This window comes from Anser brachyrhynchus (genome assembly GCF_964034855.1).
Source record: "Anser brachyrhynchus genome assembly, chromosome: 15".
In the NCBI taxonomy this organism is placed as follows: Eukaryota; Metazoa; Chordata; class Aves; order Anseriformes; family Anatidae; genus Anser; species Anser brachyrhynchus.
Window position 1 is genome coordinate 14,292,740 of NC_137733.1, and position 27,202 is coordinate 14,319,941.

Genomic DNA, 27,202 nt, shown 5'->3' on the forward strand with positions numbered 1-27,202 from the left:
CAGCAGCAAAGGAATCGGGATCTTCAAAGCCACCTTCCTCTGGAAGAGAAGCCACACGCCCACAGCTGGAGCTGTTATCTGCTGAGGGGGCGGCTGGAATGAAGCAGGAGATCTGTAAGGTGCTGAGATAGTTACATGAGCTCTCATCCTCCGGGATACCCAACTCGTTTGTTCCAAGGCGCACGCGGGGACCTAACAACCAGCCCGACCAGGTGGGAAGAGCCTTTCCCTCCTGCCTGCCGCAGGGAAGAGCGGAGGAGCCCGTAAGCGATCCGTCTTGTCGAGGTCAGCAGCTCCCAGCGGCGAAGGAGGCTCACCAACAGCCCTGGGAACATCGCGGCAGACTCTCCCAACCAGTCAGTCTTTCCTCCTGATTTCAGAGTTCAAGGGCTGAATGAGAAGTGAAACTAAAGCAGCAGCCAGCGTGCTTCGCAGGGAAGGAACAAGAGCTGTGCCACTTAAAAACTGAGTGGTTATTTTAAAAGATTGCCAAATAAACCATTTGCGTTAAAGCCGTGAAAGAGGATGTGAAGCACTTTGTAGCGAGAAAGAGGAGATTCACTTTATTAGAAAAACACTTTTAAGGTTCAAATTCATCAAGCCATTTGCAGCCACAGATGATTTGTAAGAGACATTATTGGCTGAGAAAGTTGTCTTTTGGCTTACCACCACCACGCAATTACCACCCAGAGGGACATTACCTCTCCTTAGCTAAGGAGAGGAGTCGGTGCCAAGTGTCACGCAGCAAGACCGCATTAACTGCTGTATGAAATGGCTCTGTAGGGCCCAGGAAGAAAACTATTCTGAGACATCCATTAGAGGCCGAGACACTTCGCTTGGTGCGAAACAGTAAAAGTAACTGTCAAGAAGCAGGTATTGTCTTCCTACGTGTGTCTAGATTCAATCAGAGTTTCCTAGACACAATCAGAGCATCTGAAAACCCTCCTTAGCTGGGCTCGGACCAGATAAACTTCTCCCCATGAAATTAAGAATAGTCATGATGCCTAATTGCTGTCTTAAGCAAGACTGAGAGCTTGAGGCACCCCTCGAGCAAACAAAGCAGGCACCTCTGGGTAGATGTTGTAACTCGGGTTTATTTTAGTCTAGAACTTGCTGTGTCGCAAATCTCATCCCCACCCGCTGGGAGCTGGTAAGACCAGCCCCTTCCCCCTGACCGACTTCTCGCTTCCACTTCTGACCCAGGATTTTATTGCAAAGGGAAACCAGCGTTATTGGCCATAAAAGGAAAAAGACCTATCTGCCACATTTCTGCGGAGGGGAGTCAGCGAGGAGGAACTTCAGCCACTTCCTTACAGCTCCGGAAACGCCGCAGGCCACCGCCATCGCCCCTAAGGATTAAAGGGTTTTCCCCCTTCTTCCGTAAGGGATGCACACAGGCAAGGACACCAGGCTGCAGAGAAGCACAGCGGTCTTGTTTGTACGGAAGACAAAAGAGGAGGAGAACAAAAGGGACAGCAGCGAAGAGGCAGCGCTCTGTCCGTCCGGCAGCGAGGGCACTCGGCTGCACAACGCTCTGCTTCACCGGGGGCTGACACCTCCTTTCCAAGCAACCCTAATTACGTAGCTACTGGAAAATGATGTTTAACGAGCTGAGAATTTCTTCTAAATCAGGAATGCATCTGTCCTTTTAGTTAGGGCATATTTATGTCCACTCAGCAAACTCTCGGTTCTTCCATCTCATGTTAGTCTGAATTCCTGAGCTGAAACACAGGTGCGTTCGTTCCGATGGTAAGAGCTGACAGGAGTGATTTTACTTGGGAATAACAACTTGAAAAAAAAAAAAAAAGACATTTTCTTACCTTTATACCACGAAACAGAACCACATGCAAGCCTGCGTACGCAAGGATGAATGAAGGCCGAGCAGCCCCGCATCTGAAGGCGCTCCCTGGCTGCCATCAGTGCTGCACGTCCAGCAGCTCAGACATACTCCACAACAGCTGACGGGACAAATTTCATTTTTTGTACAGTGCTAGTTTCGCTTTCAGAACCACACAAAACAATGCAGCAGTATTTGGGTGGAAACCACAAAACTCGTTATGACTCCAGAAGTAACAATGAACCAAGCTTCAGACCGTCAGGTCTCAGTAAGGCAGATAATGCCTGCACGACAGCATCTGGAGAGGGAAATCAGCGTTAGGATTCCAAGACAACACCTACTGCAGTTCTCCGTGGGATGAGGTTGCCATTACTGAAGAAACACCACAGCTGAAGCTTTGTATTAGGAAGGCATTTAGAGAAAGGGAAAGCAACATAACCTCACACTCAGTGTCTCTAAGTTTCTTCCCCAATGCGGTTCCCTCACGCAGGACTGTGGTGCTGCCCACCGTCCCCAGCATCAGCCTCTCAAACCAGAAGACTTTTAGCAAGAACGGAGCCAGACACCACAGAAGGATCCGTGTCCTTCGCCTCGCTCCAGTGGAAACACCGCTCTGTCCCACCCCAGGTCTGAGGAGGAGCTGCTTCACCCGTTGCAGCTCCCCAAGTCACCCAAGTCGCCGTTGCTCTCGATGTACATCTCACCAGCAGAACACCCAAGAGCACATCTAGTATTTATCTCCAGTTTTGTTTAGCCTTGTTCAGGTGCATCAGCTTTACCTCTGGTAACACACGCTACACCAAAGCACCTCTGTGGAATGGTTTGGTGCTGCTGGCTGGTGGCTACGGAGCTGCTGGTGAGACCAGTGTACAGTCAGTCTCCCCCCTCAATTTTTTTATTTTTTTATATAAACACACCATTTCTTGATTTCCCAGGAACGCACAAATTATATACTACATTAGAAAAATCGACAGAAACTTGACGTCACAGACATCACAGGATCACAGAACTGTAGGGGTTGGAAGGGACCTCAAGAGATCATCGGGTCCAACCCCAAGATCATCAGGTCCAACACCGCAGAGCTTCAGGCTGCGAGGTTTCTTTGGGTGTATTGTTCGAACCATATTCATCTTAAATCAGATCTTTGATGCCCACTAAGTAGTTATCGCCCTGCTACACGACGACTGCTGGTAAGGAAGCCAGCAGGCTGTGTGAGCTACCCCAACGCCTTCCAGAGCCAGTTGGCTTTACGTAGCAAGACCCTCAGCACACATCATACTCTGAGAGAGAGAGAAATAGAGAAAAGCAGGTACAATACCTCATTTGTCTTCTGCCACAGAACTCCGCAAAACTTTTTTTCACATGAGGCTGCTAAAAATAATCCATCCTTAAAAAGCCCTGTTATTTTTATACAGTCACAAGAGTCACTGGATTGCTTCTAATTATCCCATCCTTCCTTGGAATTTCTATTTGTGCTTGACAAGACACAACAGGCTGCCTCACCAGGGCAATCATCGCACATCTTGATTACAAGCAGCTGGGTAAGTTTAGCCTCCCCGTGAACAATTTTGGGAGAAGGACAGTTAAAAAGAGCCTGCTTTACTGCCTCTGGAGCCTGCGTTAAAAAGGGACAAGCTTACAGCCAGGTGCCAGATTGAAGCAGACATACCTTACACTGGCCATGTTTAAAAATAAACTCTTATTTTTAAAAATAAACAAGGATCCACACCAGGACCAGAAGTGTTCCACCTAAACAGGACCAACAAGGAGATGCCTAAAAAGCCCCTGAAGCAGACTGGGTGTGCTGGAGCTGACTGTCCTGCCTGTGAAATACGTCCTCACCGCTTCCAGGGGACATTTCCTTTTTTCCCCTCCAGACAGTGGCAACACGGAGGAATCTGCTCCGGGCACAACAGCAGTATAAATAGCAGGCCATCTGCCCCGTGCTCCATGGCCCAGCCTGGCAGCTGGATCTTTACTGGTAAACACACTATCAGCGCCTGTTCTCACAACATCTCCAGCGCGGCGAGTCAGCAGCGAGCTATTACTGGAACTCATTACTCCACGTCCAAAAATTTGCATGGAAGACTTGCTGGATGCTTACTCATACGCTGCCTGGCTCCTACATGATATTCATGTTGTTCCTTCCCCAGGGGGAAGCACATTTGGGGACTACTACCCACAGCCCCACGTCGGGCTCGTCATCGCCACCTATTGCAGCAAGAATTCACAGCGCGTTTCCACTGCTACTGCTTTCCCCCACCTTTCTTCTCCTTTGAGAAACACGAGGCGAGCATCCCAAGAGCCAGCCTTTGCAATTTCGATCGTCATGGCAACGCAGCTCCCCTGCCCAGAGCTCCTGTGCTGGGTACCAGATGCTGGGTACCAGACGCCACGTGCAGACGAACGCCGCCTCTAACTCGTCTCGGGCATCCTCGTCTTGGCTACACCGGCAGCTCCTGAGACACGGGTATAGTTACAACAGTACAAAGGAGGGAATCTCACTAGGTCCAATTTCTCTATTCAGGCAGAGAAGTAAGCTTTGTTAGTAATAAGGTATTTTTATGCTATATTCTACTACACCTGGTAAAATAAAGAGACCTGGTTCATAACAAGTCTGAGCAGTGGGGGGAAAAAATTAGGGCACGTGTAGGGAGGTTTTGCTAAGGCAGCTTGGACCTACTGTTAAAGAAAGAGGGGAAGAGTGCTCCACAAAAGAGCAGACACAAGAACAGGGCTCTGGAGCCCTCTTATGGCAGCTTGCTCTCAGCTTCCTTGGAGCGAAACCCCGAGCACACGCCCCAAATCATCTCTTTGTAGAAAAGAATGCAGCGCTGTTCAGATAGGCGGGGAAAAAAACATACCCTGAGAGTGAATTTTGATACCACAAATGTTTAAAAAAGAAACAGAGTGCACTTCCAGCTACCTTACTGCTCCTGATGTGTGTGCAGACTCATGTTTAAGAGCAACGACAGAAGACAGTGAGACCCCCTCTTTTTTTTTTCCAAAGCTGAAGCATTACTTCAGCAAAAGCAATGCACGAGCAGTGCTAAGGAAGCTACCAAAAGCTGCTGCTTTAGTACCAACAGCCTCTCCGCTGGCATGTCAGGCTGCCCATGTCATGCAGAAAGGCTGGACTGGTTTTGCACAAACTCTTTCTTGAGTTTTTGGGCCGCTAAGGTCCAACAGAGCCACAGAGCTGTTCTCAGCGAGCCCAAATCTCCGCTGGCAGGCATGCACGGAGCACACGGCGAGGAGGAGGCTCACTGCTAGCAGGGAAGAGCACGGCAGCTGGGCTCCGAAGGGGTTACAAAGATTCAACAGCAAGGAAATATTTATGGAGGGAAGATGCTGAGCTGTGCATGTTTCCCAAGCAGTAGATGGTTTTAATTTACCTCTTGCAAAGGCTGTGATTATTTGCTGCTGGGTTTTGTTGAAAGCAACTATTTGAGGCTCACTTGCTCCCTCTGCTGTCACAGCTCTGCAGCTGATTCAGAATAAACCACCCCTAAAAAACACACAAAATACAAGGAATGCTGCTTCTTTTCCCCTCCGGAAAAAAAAAAAAGTGTGCAAAATTTACATGAACTAGAAATTACTGTGGCTTTGTCAGGCATAAAGAACCCTTTGACCTTTCTCTTTTTCTATCTCTCAGCTTTGGAGACTGGTCTCTGCCTCACTTCCACGCCCCTCACCAGGCCTTGCTCAGCAGCAGTACCCAGGTGCACGGCTCTAGTTAGTGCTGAGTACCCTCCTCATTAGCTGGGGCCTGGCACCCGGTCCCCTTGGGACTTGCTGTACTCCTCTGGGGAAAGGAGGCCGTACCTTGTTAGCCTGCTCGCATCGCTCCCCGAAGTCCAGAAACCTGCACAGCCCCACAGGAAAAAAAAAAAAAAAAAAGAAAGAACCAGTCTTCCCTAAAATGAAAGCCATCACCTCCCAGCTAACACTGCCTCCCCAGGCATTTAATGCTAAATGACACCTTGTACATTCTTCTGTCTTCCAGCCTCGAGCTACTCCTCCTTCACTTTGCCTTTGTGCTTCTCCTCCCGTGCTCATTGCCAAGTCGCCGTACGATGCTGGCGTAGCACCGAGAGCAACTCCGACTCTGCTTCTTGTTCGCCCTTTTCCCCTGAGAGCCACGGCTGCTCCCTCTTCCCCATCTCTGCCTGGGGGATGCTGCACACAGTGCCCAGCCCTGCTTGCTCACGAGTAGTGCAACCTCACAGCCGCCCCTTCCCCAAGCTGGCAGCAGCTTTCCCAGCCTGGCAGGATCCCTTCTCGGCCCACATGAGCAATGTTTGCAGGCTCCCCTAATAACGCATCTATCCATCCCACCTCACATTCTTGCATTAACACGTACCTCAAAAGGAACCATAAATATTTGCCTGGATTTTCTGTTAATCTTGCTATGACACAGCTATTAGGATTACTGAAGTGTGGGCTGATAAGCGACGGGGTGGAGTGCTGGAGCGGTTGAGAGGATGACAGCAACATCTCGCTGCATTTTCCTGATGCGAATGCCTCGGTGACCTGCGCTAATCCACTTGGAAAATTACTGGGATGGAATCAAGATTCTTAAAATATGAAGCAGGAGGTGGAGTGCTGCAAAAAGGAGTTTATTTCCAGCCCAGCCTTTTCTAAGTATACGCATAAACATTTGTAGTCAATGCGAAGTGGAGAGTTGCAAAAAAAACCACACCAAAACCGCATAAAGAACCCAGAGCATGACCTTCCTGTGTGCCCACATCTACTACCAGGAAAAAAATAATAAATCGGTGAATCTGATGTTAATACCATAGCTTTTCTATCAGTATACACATACAGGAATGACTACCTTTGGCCTAGAACAGCAGCAGTTTAACAGAACACCATGCTGAAACGAAGGCTGGTTTTGCACAGCTCAGGCCAGAAGAGGAGGTTTAGAAACAGCCATTACCTACAGCCCTTTTCATACAGGTCTCTTATTCCTCAATAGCAATACGTTGTAATTTTCTCCGGCAGCAAAACCCACGTGCCTGACCGCGGTGTCGTACATCAGCAGTCCATCTAGACCTGTATTACGCTTCCAGCACAGGAGGGCAGAGGACACAGAAAACACCCCACGGAGAGGGCAGGCATTCTGCACCGCTGGTGGCGCTTTGTCTAATAGCTCTCTGTACGTTTTCTTTCTTTGAGCGTGTCCCGTGGCCTTCGAATCCCACGGGTTCCAAGGTTGTCCCCCCCCATGGCAGCGCTAATTAACGCTACACGATCCCCAGGGGAGCGTTACCTAACGAATCCGGGCTACCGCTTCTCGCAGTTCTCCGGCTCCTTGGCTGTCATCCAGCCACATCTGTTCACACCTCGCCTGGCTGAGCCTGGACAACCTAGCTGAATCCAACCTAGCTGAATCGCAGCTTGAAGTGGTGGGGCTACAGACTGGGATGGTGTTAAAGCGAGACATTTCAGCTCAGAATGAAGCCAAGAGCAACCACCAAACTGGGGAGTCAGATGACAGCATCTACGCCCGGTATCAAAAATTCCATTTACGACTAAGTCTAACATCTCCCTCGGTCCTTCTCAACCAAGGTATTCAAGCTGATCCCAGAACTCCAGGCTGACTCAGAGCACAGGTTTTCACCCAGCTTTGGCTTTCAGACCTTTAATGCTACCTGACTGTTACCTGCTGTGTACTTTACAGACTCATCAAGTGATCTCATAGCACTTCTCTGGACAGCTAGCTTTAACATCTTAACTTTAAGGCAGGATTTCTGCACCTCAGAGGATATTTTTCTGTATGCTTTAAGTGTCTTCTAGGTTCCTGTCATCCTTAACTAAGGATCAGAACAAAACACTTGGTGTCAATAACGGTGCCAAACCAGAAAGGTGGATCCTTCTCTGACTCCGCGTGGCCTAGCATGCAAGTCCAAGGACTACAGCAGCTTTCCTGGCAGTTGCTTTGCTTTCCTTCACTTCTCCATGGTGATGTGGTCTGCTTCAGAGGAACTGTCCCGTCCAGACTTTAGGGACAGCGTCTGCAATGAAGCCTGTAGAAGGCAGTGAGAAGGGCCCCCAATACTCCAGGCATGAGGCAGCCAGGCACTCTGAGCAGAAAGCAGCCTGGAACACCACACACAAGCAGACCACGGGACTTCAGCATCTTCCCAACAAGTATTTGTAACGAGTCCATGTGGGAGACGAGGCAGAGGACCTCAGTGTGTTTTGGTACAGCTGTACCGTTGCACAACGCACTGCGTACAAGCACAGCCCGACCAAAGCGTTGAGTAAATACCTTTCAGTTTTACATACCCCAGTCAGCCAAGGCAGCCTTTCCCCCACACCCTCCAACTCCCCAGTGCCTTGGGGCTGCTCGGTGCAGGGGCCGTTCAGGCAGTCCCACGGGCAGCGAGAAGATCAGAGCGGTGCTGTGCAGGAACAGCAGGCAATCAGGCATGTGCAAGCACACGCAGCGCATGCACACGAATATTACCAGCCTTTTTGAAGATAATTTCTGGGCACTGGAGATGACAGATACCCATTTTTTTTTTTTTTAAAAAAAAAGAAACAGCTGAGAAATAACACTTACTATCAAAATAACATCTGATCAGCATCTAGCCACGGCAACTCCCTGCACGTAACAGGATGCAGGCGAAGGCTAACATGTCTCGTACTCAACTACCTCATTCCCATTTAGCTTCCAAAGCTCACAGGAGGGAATAGACAAGCTAACAGCCACAACTAATGCGCAGCAGCTTTTCCCTGATCCGGTCATCTCATTCCTCACCCTGGCTCTGCTCGCAGCTGGACTTTCAGGCTGCCCCTCGCAACGACAGAGATTTGAGCCAAGTGCAATTGGAGAGAGCACGTCTGCTCTCACACGTGGGGCTGTGCACAGCTAGTGCTTCTCAGTCATCTTCTTCTGGTACGAGTCGTCCGCACGGGGACTGAGATAACTGATTTTACACGACGTGTTTTAATTTATCTACTTATGGAGGTAAAGCATAGGGAAGGCAATCACAAGCGTCACAGCGATAAGTAAGAGTTCAAATTGCAGGCAAGGAACCCGACCCACGTGTTTGGTGAGCATCTGGGGCTTCTACCTAGTCCTCAGGGAATCACCTGCATTTCTCCGTGTGCTCGTTGCTATTCCTCGTTTCCATGCTTTGAGTTCATCACATTGGACCAGCAAAAGGAAAGCAAGTGTAATTATGTACAAGGCACTGACTTTCAGAAGGCCACTTTAAGAGCAATGCTTGTTTTCCGCGCTTAGGGGTCAGCTTTGACTCAGTAAATGGCGCTTTGCTTTTAGAGGACCAGCTCAAACAGCTGGGTTAAGTCTCCTGTGCAGAACATGGTTTAGTCTGGCAGATGGAGATGCTAAGCAAAACTCATTAATCTGTTATCACTTTCACCCACCCACAAAAATCCCAGCGGTCTGAAGTCATGGTTTTCTGACACAAATCTAGAAATCTATAGCTCGTACAACAGCTGCAACCAGAATAAAGTTCCAGGATGAAAAAAAAAATGCTTCATTTAATTACACGGGTAGGTCAGAATTATTCAAGACGGCGATCTCACAGTAAAACAAAGCTGCCTCTGAAAGCATCTGAATAGTTGTTTGTGGTACAACCCCGCCGAGTTACCCGATGACTCCTGCAGTGTCTGCTCTTTGCTCCGCACACCTGAAACGCGCCACAAAGGGCTGGGAGTCACAGGATAACCAAATACTCCCCAGGAAGCTTTGCTTGAAAAACACACCAGGTTTCGAGGGCAGACGGAACAGCTACAAAAACAAGTCTCGTTCACATAACCTCATCTAACTACCCTCTCCTCGCCAGCACAGCTCAACCCCAAACACGGGAACGGCGAGGACCCAGCCTGAAAACAACAACCGCAGAGCTGGGACGCTGGCAGGCCGTTGTTTAGAGCTCCTTGGTGTTGTGCCTATCTCCATATCTAGCAAGGTTCAATGCCTTCGTCCTGGGAGGCGAGAAGAACCTAAATATAGTAGCAGTAGCCAGCTACCAGCAAACAAACTGGCACGGGTTGCAGCTACCTGAGATCCATCCCTCTCGCAGCAGGCCGCTCCGATCGCTGCAATCCTTTCCCTTGTTTGGGGAGAGCGCGCCCTAACGAGGCGCTTCCAGACTTTACGTACGTGGATAATTGCACACACAAACTTCAGGGTGAAGGTAACGCAGTAACACCACCAACACCCCTCTCTCTCCAGGGGACCATCTCTTGCAGACCTTCCCCCTCGCCCTCCCCAGCGACCACTTGCAAACAGGAGGCAGCATCCTCATTTCACACGGCAGGGCCTCTTACAGCGACTGCCTCTTAGCAGGAGAGCACAGACGCCGTGAGAGCATCTGCTTTGTTTTAACCTCTGCCCTTCAAGGAGGACCCAGAAAGGAAAAAACCTCCAGCTGCCGACCGGCTTTGTTGGTTTGTACGAGGCTGTATCGCGGCGAGGCTTTTCAATACAGAAAAGGCCTTGGGGAGGGATGCTCACCTCTGTTTCTGAATGGCATCTTCGCCACTAACAGCCCCCAGATATTGCGTTTTCAGCAGCATCCCCAAAGACAGACCCCAATTTCAACTGGGCTTTGAGATTTGGCTTAAAGGCATGCATGCTTCCAACAGAAAAAAAAAAAAAAGGAGGTCAAAGAAGCCTCTTTTGAAAAAATAAATAGAGCAATAAAGCATTCTTTCAGATTAGCTTCACAGAGGATAAATCACTGAACAAATACAACCATCTTATCTTGTTGGCAAATGGTAGGTTACAGCGTCCAGCTTTACGGGAAATATGCTGGTTGGTCGGGAAGGCAAACTGACTTCTCATTGTCTAGAAAAATGCTGCTCTTTACTTTTTTACGAGATTTGTTTGTTTTTAAGAGCCATATGATCCCTGAACGGTGCCAAGTGCGCTTTGCTTCCGGCCCCTCAACGCTTTCCTGCGTGCCTTGGGAGTTCCTAGCAACCTCGCAGCAGCAACGCGGCCGATCCCATTTTACCAGAAGGACGACTTGTTTAAACCGAGCTCTCAGCCGCCCTCCTACCATTTCCCAACAGGATGGGCAGCAGTAACTAAGGGGCCCCGCAAAGGCACAGAAGCAGCTGGTGAAGCAGCGCTCTCCCAGCACTTGGAGGTAACGCTTCCCTTAAGCCTTCCGTTCCCAGCCTCTCCTTGGCCCTTTTAAAGTCAAGCACTGACACTAAAAGCACCCGGAGAGGAAGGCAGCCTCCGAACAGCTAATGGCTGGTTACAGAAACATCGCTGGCCGCAGGATACCGCGGCAGCTCTGCCTGTTCAGGATTTTGGCAGTGATTTATGACAAGTGTACTTGGGTTTCCATTAGCCGCAGCTCTCTCGGTTGACCCCTCTGCTTCGAGAGGCAGATTCGACATTAAACTCCCATCAGCTCGCAGTGCCGCTGACCTCATCCCCGAAACGCGCGGCGATGTTTTACATCAGCCCGGGCCAGCGCATTCCATTAATGCTCCCCTGGCTCGGGGAAAAACAGCTGCTCTGTTTACACTGGTAGCAGCACCGAGACCACTTAAGCATCACCTCTGCTCCCCGAGCCCGCGGCGGGAGGAGCGGCCGCGCACAGGCCAGGCCCCGGCCCTCCTGGCCGAGCTGGCCCCGAGTTATTTGGCGGGGCAGGGGTCGCTTAAAGCATCGAGGCGGAGGAGAGGAGTTAGGCGGTAGCGAAGGAGGTGGTTTGCTTAAGGCCGGGAGAAGGGCAAGCTTGAGCAAGGAGGATTTGTGCTGACTCCGGCTGAAGATGCACAGGCTGACTGGGGGGAGAAGTGAGGAAGGATTAAGGCACACCAGAAAGGAATTCAGTATTTTAACCCCAGCTGCTTTACGGATTCACGTGTTTAGGTAGAGATTCAATGGACACGGCTGATTAAGGCACGTTAGAGCTCCCGCTTCGAGGGTGTCTCTCTGTGCTGCCTCCCCAAACACTTCATGGCAGGGTGCTGGGTACCAAACCGACCCTCGTGTCCCCACTGCCTGCCTCTGATGCTGGGGCACCTTCCCACAGCAAGGGAGAGACCTGACACCTTCCTGAGCACAAAGCACAGCTCGTCCAAAACCACCCTTCCAGCCCCAAAACGCACCCCAGCCACCAACTTACCCACCACAGCCTACCAGCAGCCCCCGACTTCTTACCGGGAAGGCCTGGCGGCTCTCAAATACCCCCTCATGCACTTATCAGCGCCACGTGCCGGCCACTTACAACAAGCCTCCACCAGATCAAGTGGGTGCTGCTACATTTTCCCAAAGATTTCGGGCAGCTCAGACCTCCGAAAGGAGTCAAAGCTGTGGCAAACCTCTAAAAACGCTTGTTGCTCCCACTGGTCTAGTATTAGATGTGCATTAAATTAACCCCAACGTCTGCTGTTGGAAGCTTCCTTTTCTATTAAACCATGTAGCCAGGGCTATAGCTGTTAACAAGCCCACAAGGCCACACAAAAACGTACAGTAGCCTTGGAACATTCGGCAGCATCCGTCACAAATAGACAGCCACATACGGGGCCGCTCCGCACGGGTCCTAAGTTTTTATTTTAACATGATCTGCTCTTCCCAGCACCGATCACGTCGCCGGTACGTAGCTTTGCTGAGTTTCAGCTTTTTGTCCTTTTACCGAGCTCTGCAGGGCTCGGGCCGTGAGCTCGCACTGCACTTAGCACGCGAGGACCACAAAGGACCCGGATTCTCACAGAGGTCTTAGGCACTAAAGCCACTGTCCGAAAGCTCCCGCAAACAAACACAAAATCCACCCCAAAACAACCTTCCTCCCTCAATTTTATTTTAAAACACCGCAGTGCTTTAAAAATGTCTTTTTTTAAAGACTGCCAACGAAGACCGGCTTGATTTGGGTTCTGGCTTTGCAATTCAGTCAACTTAACCCCAGTGATGCTGAACGTGATGGTGGGTATTAAGGGTAGGAAGAGAAAAAAGTGACTTGCTCTCAGTCTCCTCTAATATCTTAGGGACAAGTGACACAATTTGCAAGAACACCCCACTTTTCACCTCCTTCCCAGCGTCCAAGGTGTCAGCAGCTCTCAGATCAGCCAAATCCACCACGAAGCTAGAACAGTGATTTAAGAAAGGCATTTTTATCTAATCCTCTTTCAATGAAAGAGTAAAAATCAGCAGATGAGGAAGAGGCTGGCACCGAGTGAGATTGTTCCTTTCCAGGTCCTTAATTCACATGTTAGGAGACAACCATAGCTGGGAATTTCAATCTCTGGAGCAATTAAAGAAAATTAAATTCAGGGAATGAGGCCATATGCACTCAAAGCTTCATTAACCCTGTCACCTTTTAATTAAATACGTGCACATGAAATTTTGGGTAGAGAAAGCATTTGCTTTACTGACAACGCTCGATTTTAATGGCAAGTCAGTACTTACCTTTTGAAAAGAATACTGGGGTCGTAAACTTTAGACCTCTTCAGCTCCACAATGGCTTTATTAAAAACGTGGTCGAAATCACTGCCCATCATCAGCTTGTACTTTAAGGGAGCGTCTGCCCTCCCTAACTACCCAAAGCTGCACTAGCAAAGCTCTGTTTTGGGCTGGCTTCAAGGTAGCTCCATCAACAGCCCAGACAAAATATATGCAAAGCCCTACAAGTACAATCGACAGTTAGGAAAATAAAGTTGGCCAGCCACATCAGGACAGACTTTTGAGCCTGCAGAGCACAGATTAGAGTAGCCAGTCTCTTTTAAATACTGTTCATCCTTACAAAAGACTAAGGCAGATGCCGAAGGCGGTGCCCGACCAGGACAGTCTGGAGGATAATCTTTGAAAGGGGATATTGTCAAGTCTGCCCAGCCCCAACATCTCGCTCGCTTTGGGAGAGCTGCCGTCTGACTTCAGAGGGACTCGTGCTGCTCACGTGCTGGCCCCCGGGCTTTGCTGAGACTGGGGCACGCTGCTGGTCGATCTGGAGGCACAGCAGCCTAGCAGGGACTGCACGAGTCGCTTTGGTGCCTTCCTGTATTCTTCCAAAAGCAGCAGCATCCGCACTTGCTGCACACGCGTGGCCACAGCGGGCTGCCGTGTGTTGGATACTACCAGGATGTAAGAAAAGCAGCTTTGCTGCTACCAGCAGCGCAGGGAAGGAAGAAACGCACAGCCCCTTCCCTCCTCTCCAAGAGTTTGCCACCTCGAGTTCGCCATCTCCCCCAGGGACAAGCTCTCAGCCTCTCATCACAGGCTCGCTTGTATAGGCTTGGCAAGCAGGCTTATACGAGCCTCCCATCCTGCAAGGGCAATGTAATGGTTCTGGGAAAGATTAGACTTCAGATTATTATTTTTTAAAGGATCTTTTGGGGGAGAGGGACTTCATTCTTTTGCCAGCACGCACAAAATGTTGTATTTGTGTTCTATTACTGACATACATATTTAGCTCTTTTAACCATTTCAAAGAAGTGAGCAAGGAAAGCATTAATTTAAAGAGATTACTTCCTTTAAGCTGTCACTTCCCATAAGAGACGACACATTTTGCAGTAAGCGGCACTCCCCTTTTCACTCTTGCCCCTCGCTCAAGGAGCGAGCTAACATGACGGCACAACTGCTCGCAGCAATGCCTCCCGGGGACGCCAGGTTCCTACGTGGACGCTCTGCCCAGCGGAGGGACACGGCCCAGCTCCACCAGCCAGGAGCAGGACAGGCAGGCAATTCTTTATGTTTACAACCACCCACTATTTGTGGGTTAATTGCTGCATCCCCCAAATAACGTTCTCATTCTGATTTCACAGCAGCCATATTCTCTTACACGGAGCACGAGAGCCGTTTGCTGCTGCAGGATGCCCTTGGCGCTGCCAAGGACAATCTGAATGCAGCGAGTGTGACACGCAGGCCCTCGCTGAATGCAAACACAAACACAGCCACTGACGCCTCCTTCCCCTTTGATACCAACAGGAGAAGGGGCTCCGCACTATACTACCAGCAACACGTGAATTTTGTGATGCTCAAGGCACAATCGGAACACAACATTTTACCCACTCCATTCCTCAGCTCCTGCAAATTACAGCTCTGTTAACACTTGCGGGTGCAAGCTGGTCGTCTCATCGGCGTGCAGCAAGGGAGCAAGGAGGTCCCATGTCTCCATCTCAACCCTGCTCATACGAAGAGTTCTGCTCCGCAGTTCTGATACTGTCGTATTATGACGACAACATTTCCTGACCCAGTTTCTACCTTGCTCCTCGCTCCTCTGCTACAAGTAGTAATTAGTAATGTCAGTGTTCTGGCTGGATTGCGAGAGCCCCATTAATAATGCAAGAGTAGTAACAGAGAGAGAGCAGAAGAAAAGAGGCTTGAAGGTTAAAAGCAGTACGGGAATGCATTTTGGGGGGCACTGGAAGGGGGAGGAGGAGGAAGAGAAGAAACGCTGGCCTACTGAGATTATAAACTGTGTTCTTCAAAACACATCATGCCTTTCAGGTGGAAATGGTGGGTGAGTCAGTCATGCCTAATTAGCAGATTATATGCAAATGCCAAATGACACACAGAGGAGATTTTTTACTAAACTAGAAGAAAACTTGTTTCACCTTCCCTTTCCCCCGTAAAGTTGCTGCCTCACCACTTTACGCCCGTGTTTCTCCATTACTAATGTCTCAGAGGTCAATGGTACCCACACCTGACGCATGCTGAAGGTTCATCTCTCCAGGGGATCTTCTGCAGAGACCAGCCCGTGCCTGCCCATCTACTGCCAAACATGTAAGGCTGATTATCGCACTACTCATGGTGTACCTTAACCTGTGGCTCTGCTGAAGCTTTTTATTACGTGTACTCTGGACCTACAACAGAGGGCTGGATTTCAGTAGGCAGCCCAGCATGTCCTCGTGCTTCCAAGGCCAGGGAATCTTCTCCAGCAGAGGTGGTAACTCCCTCAACAGCAGCAGCTTCACCATCCGTAAGGCACACGAGCCTCCCGGTAGCACTGCACGAGGCTGCATCCTCAACCGGATCACCTGGAAGCTGCCCTCCCCCTGGCCCCCAAATACAGCAGAGAAATAAAAGAAGAAAGGAGATTCCAGCTTTGGTGTCGATGCCTCAGCTGTTGCTGAACAAAAGCTCTCATTGCCCACGGACGGCCAACGTGCCTCCTGCGTGCCAGGCCGGCAGCTTGTTTGGGCTGACCGTGGTCCGATGCAGAGCAGCGGTCCTTTTCCAAAGGGCTCTGCAGCCTGTGGTTTTCGCGAGGATTTGCACTACGCGGCAGCTAACTTGTAAAGGCCATGCGGCAGAGCTGACCGTCACGCTCCTTCCCTCCCAGTGGTCGGCATTTTCAGCGTCCTAAATGGTGCCAGGCCTCTCGTTAGTGGTGTATGAAACAAAACACGTGCTCCTTCCATTAGCTAAGGCTGGACTTGCATCATCGTCATCTCCCCCTTGCCTCGTATATCGCAAATACATCAACTTATCAGTTATTATTTAACTTCAGCACATAGAGCTCCCTCTGTCAGGTAGGAGAACTAATCCAAAGTCCTCCAGCATTAACAGCTCAAACGACTACTCAGAAGGGATAAGAGGCCAGTAGGGTTATTGGAAGCTTATGAAAGGGTGGCAAAGAAGGAAAAGACTGGAAAAGCCACCTTGAGGATTGCGTAGCTTTTTGAAAGACACCATTCAAGTATCGCTTCCTCAGCAGAGAGGAAGTGAGAAGAGCGGGAGGTTCTCCAACACAAACAGCTTCCCCTCCATGACAATGATAGAAAAGGACGAGTGTTGTTTTTTTTTTTTTTTTTTAAAAAAAAAAAAAGGAAAGCAGGCCAGCCCCAAGCACACTGTGACCAAATTAGGCAACAAACTCAACTGACAGCCTCCAAAATGGACATCGTCTGCGGCAGCCTTGTGTTAAGCCCAGGAAGTCTGATGACTGTGTCATCTGCTGCAATCTGTTTATGTGCAAACAGAAAGGAGAAGCAAAACACCTCCCCGCGCTGCATACCCCAGGTTGAGCCATCCCGGTGCTCTGGCCCAAAGGAAGAGGCAGTCGCCAGCTCCCCTGACACGACGCTATCCGAAACCTTCGCTGCTGACTCACGCCCTCCAAAGCTAAGTCCGCGCTGGAAGCAGTACGGTACACGATGAGGTGTGTGCAGAAGCAGCCCTTTTTTTTTGCTGCTGTTGGGTTTCTAGTTTTTAGTTTTAAGTGGTTAGCTGTGGCAGATGAAGCTGAGGTTAGAGATCAGTGATTACTATGAGAGGAATGTGAGGGGGAGGAAAGAGAGAGGGAAGATGTAGCTTCTTGAATAAGGTCAGAACAATGTTTTTCAATTGGCTTCGGAGCAGCCTTTTTCCATCCCCTCCAAGCTCCATTTCCACCGCAGCAGCAAAATGTTAACCCTGCTGAGATGCTCTGCAAATACAAATAGCGCTTGGCAGAGTTTTAACCTTAAATTCACCCTGCTTTTATATTTAGTCCTGTGGAGGGTACCCGGACTGAGCTCCCACCGCAGTCCCAGGGAGCTCAGCACCATCGTTACCTGTTGTGAGGACAAGCCCGAGCAGCAGAGGCCGAGTTACTTCACTGTTCAAAAATCAACCCAAGCAATCTGAGCGCTCTGGTCCATGCAGAGGTTTAGGTTTTCTCCCTGGCGTTAAGTTACTCCCTCTCTTGTTTCCTGCACAAAACGGACTAACAACACTGCTCCCTTTCTCTTTGAAGTAAACCCAGGAGGTAAAGGCAAAGTCTGAAGCAAATCTCAGACTGCAGCAGGGCCCTGAGCTTGCCTCTGCTCTACCCAGAACAACGACAGCCTTCAGGGTGCTGGCAGCCCCAGCGGGTAGGCGATGGGACAGCCCCAGTGAGTGCCACCCTCAAGGCACCACCTGCCCTGCGTGCTCTTACCTGACTCCCCTTGGAGTCCACCAACTGACCTCCAAGGATGCTGTCATCTTGTCTGCACTGACCACCACAGCTCTCACAGCCATTTTTCACCTAAATATTGGCAGGCTGGGCCCTCAGAGAGGGGGCGAGATGACTGCTGGGTGCTGGGCACAGAGCTGAGGCCGAAGTTTCCATCCTGCAAGAAGTGTCCAGCTTCTTACCTCCGAACCTTTCCTTGGCAAGGGACAGAGCTACGAAGGGAGGGCAGCGCTACCTCTCATGGACCTGGCAGAGAGGTTCTCACTGGTCGGTGACCAGGAGAAGAATTGCCTTTTCACCGAGTGGATATTGCTATATAAGGCAGAAACCAAGGACAGGAGTAAGCTTTGTTGCTTGAAATTGCACTGACTTACACGGTCTATTTTTAAAGAGACTAGTTGGAGTTCTTGCTTTCAGCAACTCTTTTTTCTCCTTTCAGAGACAGATACCCCATTTAAGCTGACCTCTTTCCTCAGGTCCATTTCCAAGCTGGGCTTCACCCTCTCCTCCTCCGTCAGACTCATTTATCAAACAAAGCATTTCCACGTACCGCTGCATAAACGGACTTGACCTCGCGCAGCAGCACCTGAGCTCCCACTGATGGAGCCTCTCCAGCCCACCACGGCCAAGAAGCCAGCCTGCTGCTACCCTCCTTCCAGGTGAGGAATTGTCCCGACACCCACAGCCCATCCCTACGGGTCCCAAGGAAGGATGGCAGGTGTACACACAAGGCAAGGAGAGAGTTCAGGTTGATTATTATGGCATTCAGGAGCAAGCCACCAACGGCATCAGTCAATTTTTGTAGCTGCTCCTGGCCCAGGCCAAGCACACACCAAAAAGCAAGCTATGGGAGCTGCCCTGGGTGGCGATGGGAACAATTCACTCCTGCTGAATTTTTCCTGGGGGGTCCCTTTCGGCCAGGGAGCAAGGTGCCAGCACAGCAAGCAGGCGTGCACCGTGCACCCGGGGAGCAAGGAGAGCCCTTGGCACGTGGCTTTCCCCGTTTCCCCTGCAGCTCCCCTAAAAGGTAAGGAAATCACCCAGCACAGGGCTTGGGATGAGGAGATCTCCCGACTCTCAGCACTCCCCATGCAACTTTGACCCCACACGCCCCACGGGGACGAGCACGTGGGGTAGCACGCGCGCGCTCTTCCTGCTCGGGACTGTACTTTTAAGGCTTTGCTGCAGCAGGAGCAGCCCTCCTGTTATCTGTCTTCCTTTAGGACTTGGCAATAAAGCGTAATGGGGTGTTATCTGCCGCGTACAATCACCTCGACCCCACCTTCGGCCTTGGTCCCTCCCTCCTGCCCATCCCTTTGGGAAGAGGCAGGGAAATGAGCGGCGCTCCTGCCGCAGCGCTGCGGGCGATAGCATCGCCGCTCGCCCTGCTCGCAGCGCAGAGCCCCGCCGCTGCAGACGAGTTTCAGTGGCCTTTTATGGAAGAAAAATGAATCGCCTGCCCAGCCACGAGTGCCTCAGCGCCGAGATGACAGACGGAAACTTGCCATTTGTTGTGGTTTTGGCAGTAAGAGAGGGGAGTGCGTTCCCATGCGCGGCGCTCGTTTAAAAAGGGCGCAGCGAAGGCACCGAGCTGGAGGAGAAAGCTGGGAGCTCCGGAGCTGCAGATTTCTTCGTGCAGAGCTGAGGAGGAAGGTGGCAGGGACCTGAAAATACAGCTTAGACCCTTCTGCTGGGCGAGATAAGGGGGTGACAGGCTTCCAGACAAAAGCATACGCAGGCACGAGTGCTCCATTCCCAAGCCCCAGCAGTAAGACAAGTAGCAACACCACATTTCTCTTTCCTCCTCATCCCAACAAATTCTGCTAAACCACACTCACACAGACACAGGAGGATGGGAACTTAAATATGGGAGCTGGGCCGTGAGGTTACTGCCAACAGAAAGAAACGACAGGGGTTTGCCATAAGCAAATGCCCCTGCCGGCTCTGCTCTCCGCTAAAGCTGTGGGGCTAAGCCATAAGTAACAATGAAACCCAAATAACCAGGCTCAAGGAAAAGCACACAGAGAACAGCGATAAGAATGTCTGAACAGAGAATGAGACGGGACCACGGGACCTTCAGAATGTTTGCACTGCTGTCAGGAAGCTGAATGAGACAGCAGACTTCAGCAGCTGGGAAAACATGTTGCAAAACAAGGGGAATTAAGTAATTCTCCATATGCACATCCTACATTTTGGACAAGCTCAGTTTCTCCAACCAGAGGGATTTTTTTTTTCCATGTTGCACACGCACCCAGTGACAAATCGTGATAGTGTCTGAGCCTAAAACCACAGCGTGTTTGGAGCTGGGCAGGGCAGCCCTGGGCAGCAAGAGCCCAGCCTCTAGCACACAAGTAATCGCGCTGCGGTATGTGCCGGATGACATCCTTGGAAGGATGTGTCACCCCCAGCACATCCCCAGCTGCTGGCGACTTGATTACACAAACATTTCCCTTGCACCCTATAAAACACTGGTGACTGGATCAGAGGTGGCTGGGGCTGCCTCCGTATCTCCCTCTGAGCGAGGCACAGCTGCGTGCCCCGGTCCCGCACCGGGTACAGAGATCACAGGCCCTGCAGCACGCCCCGTTAGCTGCTCCTGCAACTTGAAATCTGCAGTTTCTTCTGCAACCATTTCTTATTTCAGCAGGAAAGGCCACCGGCATCAAAGCCGTTGCAAACCACGCACCGTGGCTCATTAGCACAGGTTGTGGATGCAGCGTTAGCACCCTGCTAGGAAAAGCCGTGTTCAGACACCGCTTGCTAGGCAGAGCTCTCTACAAGCTTAAACCTGTCTCGCTTCCAACAGAAAATGAAGGGCAAAAGCAGCTGGGTGCATCTGTTCCTAGCAAGCACCTTGAAATCAACCCTGCAGAATACCAGCGGCTTCAGAACAAGTCCCCTCTAACACCTATGCCTTAGTCCTGCAAATGAGAAGCGCACGCGAGGATTGCTGTGGCCAGAGCCCATCCCAAAGACAAAGAGGCAAGGCGGTGGAGGGTTTATCCATCTGACACAGGCACATCAACCCTTTTTCCAGCACAGCAGTTCAGATACCCGGCAGGCAAACTCATTCCCTAAACGCAGCCTCAACAGCAGATGCACCGAGGAGCCCTGGGAACAGGGGTGGCAGCTGCCCGGTCCGAGGGCGATGCAATTTAGCACCACGCAGCCACACGTAACCGCTTCTTTGCGCCCAGCCAGTGCTGAAGCAGACAACTCAAAGGGACGAAAATCCTAAATGCATGCAAAGGAGTTTTAAGGAAAAGCGCTGGGAATGCAAGCCCCTGCGACGTGGCTGCAGGTTCCAGCCTTGGGACGAACCGCCCGGTGTGGGTTTGGAGCTCTCCTGGCCCGGAGGGACAGCGCTGCTCCATGCATGCGTGATTTCCATGGCAACAGCAGCTTTCACCTCCCCATCTCCTGGCTGGCTGAAAGCCCTGCAGTGCTTTGTGCTGAGACTGCAAAGAGGGGAGGCTGTCCCCCCCCCCCCAGCCACAACGCCGCGCCTGGGATAGCTGGGCGAGCAGCCTGGGAACAAAAGGCTTCCCGGAACAATATGGGATGTTGGGAGGAGGGAGGCAGAGCAGAAAGAAAGGACTTCCTTTGCTGGTGGGAAGCAGTGCTTCCCTCAGCATGCAGAAAGTGCACGCTCGCTTCCCAGCGCTTAAGAAGCCAACGAGCAACACGTGTCTTCCACAGTCCTCCCAGAATCGCGATGTCGGAACGCAGGGAGGAGAAACACGCCCAGCAGGGATGAGAAATTCACCTCGCACGGGGCAAGATGGAGGCTGACCGAGCCGGGCAGCAAACCTGCCTGCTGCCGGCAGCCTGGCTGTGCGCCTGCAGGCTTCCCGGGAACGCGCTGCAAGCGGCTCACTGCAGGGCGAAGCCTCGAAGCTCCAACAGGTCTCAAACAGGTCTCGGGGCAGCCCGCTGGGCGAAAGCTGACTCCCTCCCACACCAGCTCAGACTGCAAATACCCACAGGAATGCGTTCAGAGGGTAGCTGGGGCAACGCTTCTCCTTGGCTAATTAAGCTAGTCCTCCACCCTGCAGTTCGGGATGTTAAGACTCAAGCCCTGGTCACCTCGCTAGGAGCCCAACTCCACGCAATGCAGCTGGAGCCACACCGGCCCCGACAGACGGTGCAGGCTCATCCGCGTGCTCTTCGTGCGTTCGGTCGGTCACGGGCAGCCACCAGAGCTCTGCCCATTGCTGGGGTTACACCCAGCCATGCTCTGCTCCCTGCAAGGTGCAAGGGACTGGAACTACAGCAGACCGCAGGCGAGATGCACAGGCAGTAACCTGGGTACGTCTAGAGATGATCTACTGAGCCCAACACGCATCCACAGCCAACATGAAGGCTTCCAACTGATTTCCACCACTTATTTTAGAGTATGTCCATATCAGATCCAAATATGGATCAACCTCTCTGCAAGATTTGAAGAAAAGTCAGAGTATGAACATGAACCCTCTAAGCAAGACAAAGGAGCCAGGCGATGGAGCACAAACGTGACCACCATCTGCTCCTCCTCCCTCCACCCTTTAGGAGCCCCGAGGTTTCAAGACAGGCACATTTTGACCTTTCGCTTTCTATACTTCCCCTCACTTTAGGTTCAGCTGTGCAAGCACAGTCCTTCCAACCAGAGAGGGACTCCTTCCAGGATCAGTCATCACCACCACAGAGCCTGCCAGAGGCACTGCTAGCAAAGCCAATGCATCCTCTCCAACCTCTGTAGCGTTCCCATAGAGGAAAGGCTAATCTAGTCCTTTCCTCCCTCAGGGCAACAGTTTCCTGAAAGCAAGAGCATTAACTGAAATTCTTCATTCTGGGAAGAGGCAAGATAGCAGGGAATAAGAAGCACTGCAGTTGCTGCTATGAGACACCACCACATCCTGCTATCCCAATTCTTCATCCTCGCCTTCGAACCCTCAAGTTGTTCAGACTTCTAAGGAGAGCACTGAGCTACTCAGCAGATTTTCAGCTAATGAATCAACACAAGCTGTCCAGGAAACCAGAAATCCAGCCCACTGGAATGCTGCAACCCCAGGGAAGGGGGAACAGACAGCACGCTAGGAAGGAAATGAAACAGCAAACCAGAAGGAAAGGAACACATCAGCACTGACCTCTCTTATCAGTTACTGTACCACATTACACGTTTTAGGAAAAAGACTTCAATTCTTTTTGCATACTGAAACGTTCATGTGTTTTGAGCCTGAATTTTGTTCGGTGGTGCTGACACATGTACATTTCAAAAACAACTTGGGTTTTGCACAAACAGATTAAGAAAAAAAGTGATTTAAAGCATGAATCAACAGTGCCACCTAGTGACTAGCAGATCTCCTTGCTCCTGAAGTTTGGATGACTAGAACTGGATTTCTCTCCCACATGCTAGAGATGGATGTTAGCAAAACATATCTGGATATCCGAGAACTAAAATGGAATTGCGTGTCGTTAGGTAGCTCCCCCCCGTATGCTAATTTTTCACAAAAAAAATGCAAAAGTTCACTGCTGGCAACTTCAGTTTCTGCAGAAAAAAAGAATTGGACTGCCTATTACTTTCTCAATAAGGCAAATGGTGGAATCGCTTACGAGAACCCAAAGCTACAGCAGCTACAAGCATACAGTTAATGCACTCGAGAGGAATTTCCGTGATTAGCAGAAATCTCTGCTGGTGAACGGGCAGCTCTCTCAATATTGCATGAGAATTCATCGCTGTGGCTACAGTTACGCAAGATGCCTCGTAGCTCCAGCGCTTAATGCTGATACTGTTGGCCTCAGCTCACTGGCACCAGATGTGAGCGAGGTTCTGCATATATTGAGGAAACTGAGAAAACACATTTCTACATTTCTGTTTTCCCCCAGAACAGAATGTGCAGGAGTAGCAGCAGCAAGTTTTCCCCACTCTGTAGCCCCACTGGACCTGGGAATTGTTCCATTATGGCTAATAGCGACCTTTGATAGAAGCACAAAGAATTCCTGCCCTTTGAATGGACACATTCAACTAAGTTTTTGTCCCTTCCAACCAAAACTGTATTCAAATGATGGCATAAAACAAAAATGTAAGATGCTAAGGACAGTACACAGGGTTGTTTCAGGTCATTCACCACAATTTTCATTATTTCATTACACAAAGGATTACAATTGGACTTTATGCTCATTCCCTGTTCACCTAAAAAGTTCTGTATATGCATGACAGCTCCCTAAGACTTTTCTAGAAGCTTTTTTAGTCAATATCTTCCAAGTCTGCCACGTGAAAGGGATACTGCTGTCTGTATCAACAGCGCCCTGAAATACTTCTCATCAGCTACACAGTTTTAGAGAACATCAACAGATCCAGCAAGATACCTGTATCACTGCCCCATGCAGTCGCTTTAGATCCTCATTCATCTGGTACTAGGGAAGCACGAGCTGTGTTCCAGCTCTGCTGCCTAACACCCTAGAAGAGACCGAGTGGCAAGAGCCACCCAATTACCTTTCTGCAGCGGGGATTAGGACAGCTGAACCGCTTCACATCGTTGTCCAGTAGAGCTGGGAAGTTACAGAACGGACACCTGCAGCCCAAAAGAAGGAGCTATTAATGCATAATGCCAAACAAATCTCTGCTGGAAGTGGATTTAGTCAAACAGCTGTGTGGTTCTTAAGAAAGATGCCAACCAAATGTCTGCCGCCAGGATGTGCTGACTGCTGTCTTTATGCTCATATTTCTTCGATCACTTCCCTGTTTGCAATCAAAATATTATATGCTCAGCACTACTTTAGACCATGTAATTTAGAGGATCAACACAGAGCTAGCAAGCAAGTCTTGGGGGAGACGGCTCTATTGAATTTTAATCTGCTCCTAGTCAAAGGCAGACCAACCTGAATAAAAAGTCTGAAGCCCGAAATGATTAGGTGGCTCTTAAAAAGCTACCTACCCCACATCTGGTGCATGTTTAGGGTTTGGGGGGGGAACAATTTTGTACAACAGTAAGCACAGCTTGTGTCTTGCACTGGGCACTTACCTGACAAGCTCATCTGCACAGGCAGCAGCCACCTCCTCCTCCGCTTTCCTCTCGTAGTATTTGCAGAGGATGTTCTCCGGAAGCACCTTCTCCAGCTCACTGGTGGGGAATGAACACGTGCAACTGCCCTCCATGCAGCTGAGCTCTGACTGTGGTTGGAAGAAGAGAGCTCAGTTTCAGTCTGATGGTAGTGACAAAACAGGAGTTAGTACCTAGAACATTTGCAAGTAAACCAGAGCAGAGCCTTGCTTAGAGATAATAGAGCTTAAATCAGTAGATGATGGCCAGAAAACGGGCTTACTATGGTAAGAATGTGGCTAATTAACGAGCGCTGGACGTGAAGATGCTTGTTGATAGCTGGGATCACAGTTCACAAGCTCCAAACCCACTGTGACCACACAGAAATAACAGGCTACTGTGTGGTCTCCACTGAGAACCAGCACTCTGTGAACAGCACGTTACATTCTTGTCAGTACAGTCATACAAACGTTGTCTGGTTTATCTTCACATGAAATATAGATCCCAGAGTACAAAAGTATCCTACGGTTTGGTTATCATATCCGAGGCAAAGGAGCACGTACACCTCAGAGCAGTCAATAATTCATCCGTAGCTCAGCTAAGTACCAGGACACTTAACTGCTGCTCCCTTACCATTTGGACCGCCTCCGGTAACTGTGTCCTAGGAACAGCAGCACCTCTAAATGGGACTGGGGTTAGTAGTACCATCGAGGAACCAATCCCCAAATTAAGTTGGGATTGCAAGGCAGTTAGGAAGGACAAACGTTTTTTAGCTATGAAGAGACTGGCTGAGTCAGAGATGAGAACACATTCTCTGCGCAGACTTATCACTGGTTTATTAAGCATTAAATCAAAACCAGATGAGTTTAAGTTATTATTATGAACACTGTAAAAAGTTTTTTCTAATAATCCATTAAAAATTGCTAAGTATGGAACAGAGAAGACTGAGGTCAGCAAAACCAAAAACCTACTCAACAAAAAATCCATTGTGAAGTCGTCGGCTGTTCACTCGATGGTGAGACTGACTTGTTGGATTTGGATTTCAAGACAATTCCATTCAAGTACTTCTTGGGAAGTGCAGTTACATCTGGTTTAAGCAACAAAACTATGCAAACAGCAATGTGATCTCCCAACAGCAATTCATCCATTTTCCCCTCATCCAATTGGAAAATTCTTACCTTCCCAGAGCCAAAGACTGCCTCCTGAGCATATTTAATTAGGCACTCCTTGCAGAACAAGTGACCATCTGCACACTGAGTTAGCTCTTCAAATGCAAACTCCCCGTAACAGCAGCGGCACTCTATCATCTGACCATCCTGCAGCCATAAACAGAGGTGTTAGCTACAGCGAAAAATAAATAAATACAAATCAATACCTAGAGCAACATACCAACACACTCTGCTGCAAATAAAATGCAGCGATGCAGGCACATACAACGGCAAGCCATAAGCAGTGCCAGCATTAATTATAAAAAAAAGAGCCACAGATGTACATCATTCCATCAGATATCCTACTCAATGGTCAAAATCCACTAAGCAAAACCAGGAACTCAGCTTTAAGTAACTTAATATCTACATATCCTGCTTAACAGATTCCAAAAAGCTAGAGAGTGTGGTATTTAGATAATTCTTAGCTCACAGGCACAGAAGCATCTTGGGTTGGGGAAGCTGCAGAGCGCACGCCATTCACATGGGGAAAACCAAGCTTCAAATCTGTTGCCCTCTAAAGGAATATTTACCCCGCTGCCTGCAGAGACCCTGCCTTGGCCTCTTCACTGCAGGGGTGGAGAAGCTTGCCACTGTTAAGAATAAGCATGCCAGCTTCTTCAAAGGTCCAACACCTTCTCCCAAGTTTGAAGAGGAACAGGCAGCAAGAAAGAAAAAAGTAATCCACAGCTGCTGAACCGATCTTTAAATTTTCCCTCTTCATTTAAAGGGAAAGACCTGTTTTTCAGTTTTTTGCAGAGTCCTTTCTGCAAACGAGAAAGGCCTTTTCCACTGGCAGAGCTCCAAGAACAGCAAATCTGTTTTAAACAGCCATAACGGTGGTAGCAAGAACAAACCTGGTGCTATTCTATTGCACTGTTTGTTGTGGCCAGTAAAGATACAAGCAGACTGAATTCCTACAGATCATTACGTGCATCAATACTGTCTTGCTGCACTCAGCAGCCTTTCTAAAGGCCTTCTAAAGGCCTGTCTACCTTTTCTAAAAGCCAGCCAACACATACTATGCAGGTTTTACCCGCTCAGCAAAAGTGGCACAGCAAATGCAGCCCTTCAGAAAAGCTCCCTTCCAGAAGCCAGGAAAGTCTGAAGTGGTAAGTGCAAAACAGCATCTATGCAGAAGCTGAACTCAAGGGACCACGTTATAGATACTGACCTTCTGATACTGCTCCTCATTCATCTGCAGAGCAAGGAGGAAGTCTGCATGCTGTAAAAGAGACATATGCATCTGTATTTACAGAACGG

General features: G+C 49.8%; 1 protein-coding gene across 5 annotated transcripts in view; it reads right to left on the minus strand.

The window, feature by feature from the left end:
* RNF216 (ring finger protein 216) overlaps positions 1-27,202 on the minus strand; it is a 76,916-nt gene that overhangs the window by 25,261 nt on the left and 24,453 nt on the right. For 4 of the 5 annotated variants that reach the window (XM_080557416.1, XM_080557418.1, XM_080557419.1 and 1 more), the window contains exons 10-13: positions 27,114-27,164; positions 25,913-26,050; positions 24,717-24,865; positions 24,188-24,266 (exon numbers count right to left, since the gene is read on the minus strand). In XM_080557416.1, coding sequence (XP_080413542.1) covers positions 24,188-24,266; positions 24,717-24,865; positions 25,913-26,050; positions 27,114-27,164 — 417 coding nt within the window. Of the gene's footprint in view, positions 1-10,845; positions 16,137-24,187; positions 24,267-24,716; positions 24,866-25,912; positions 26,051-27,113; positions 27,165-27,202 lie in introns of those variants that run through there. The other variant, XM_080557420.1, reaches the window with a different exon arrangement.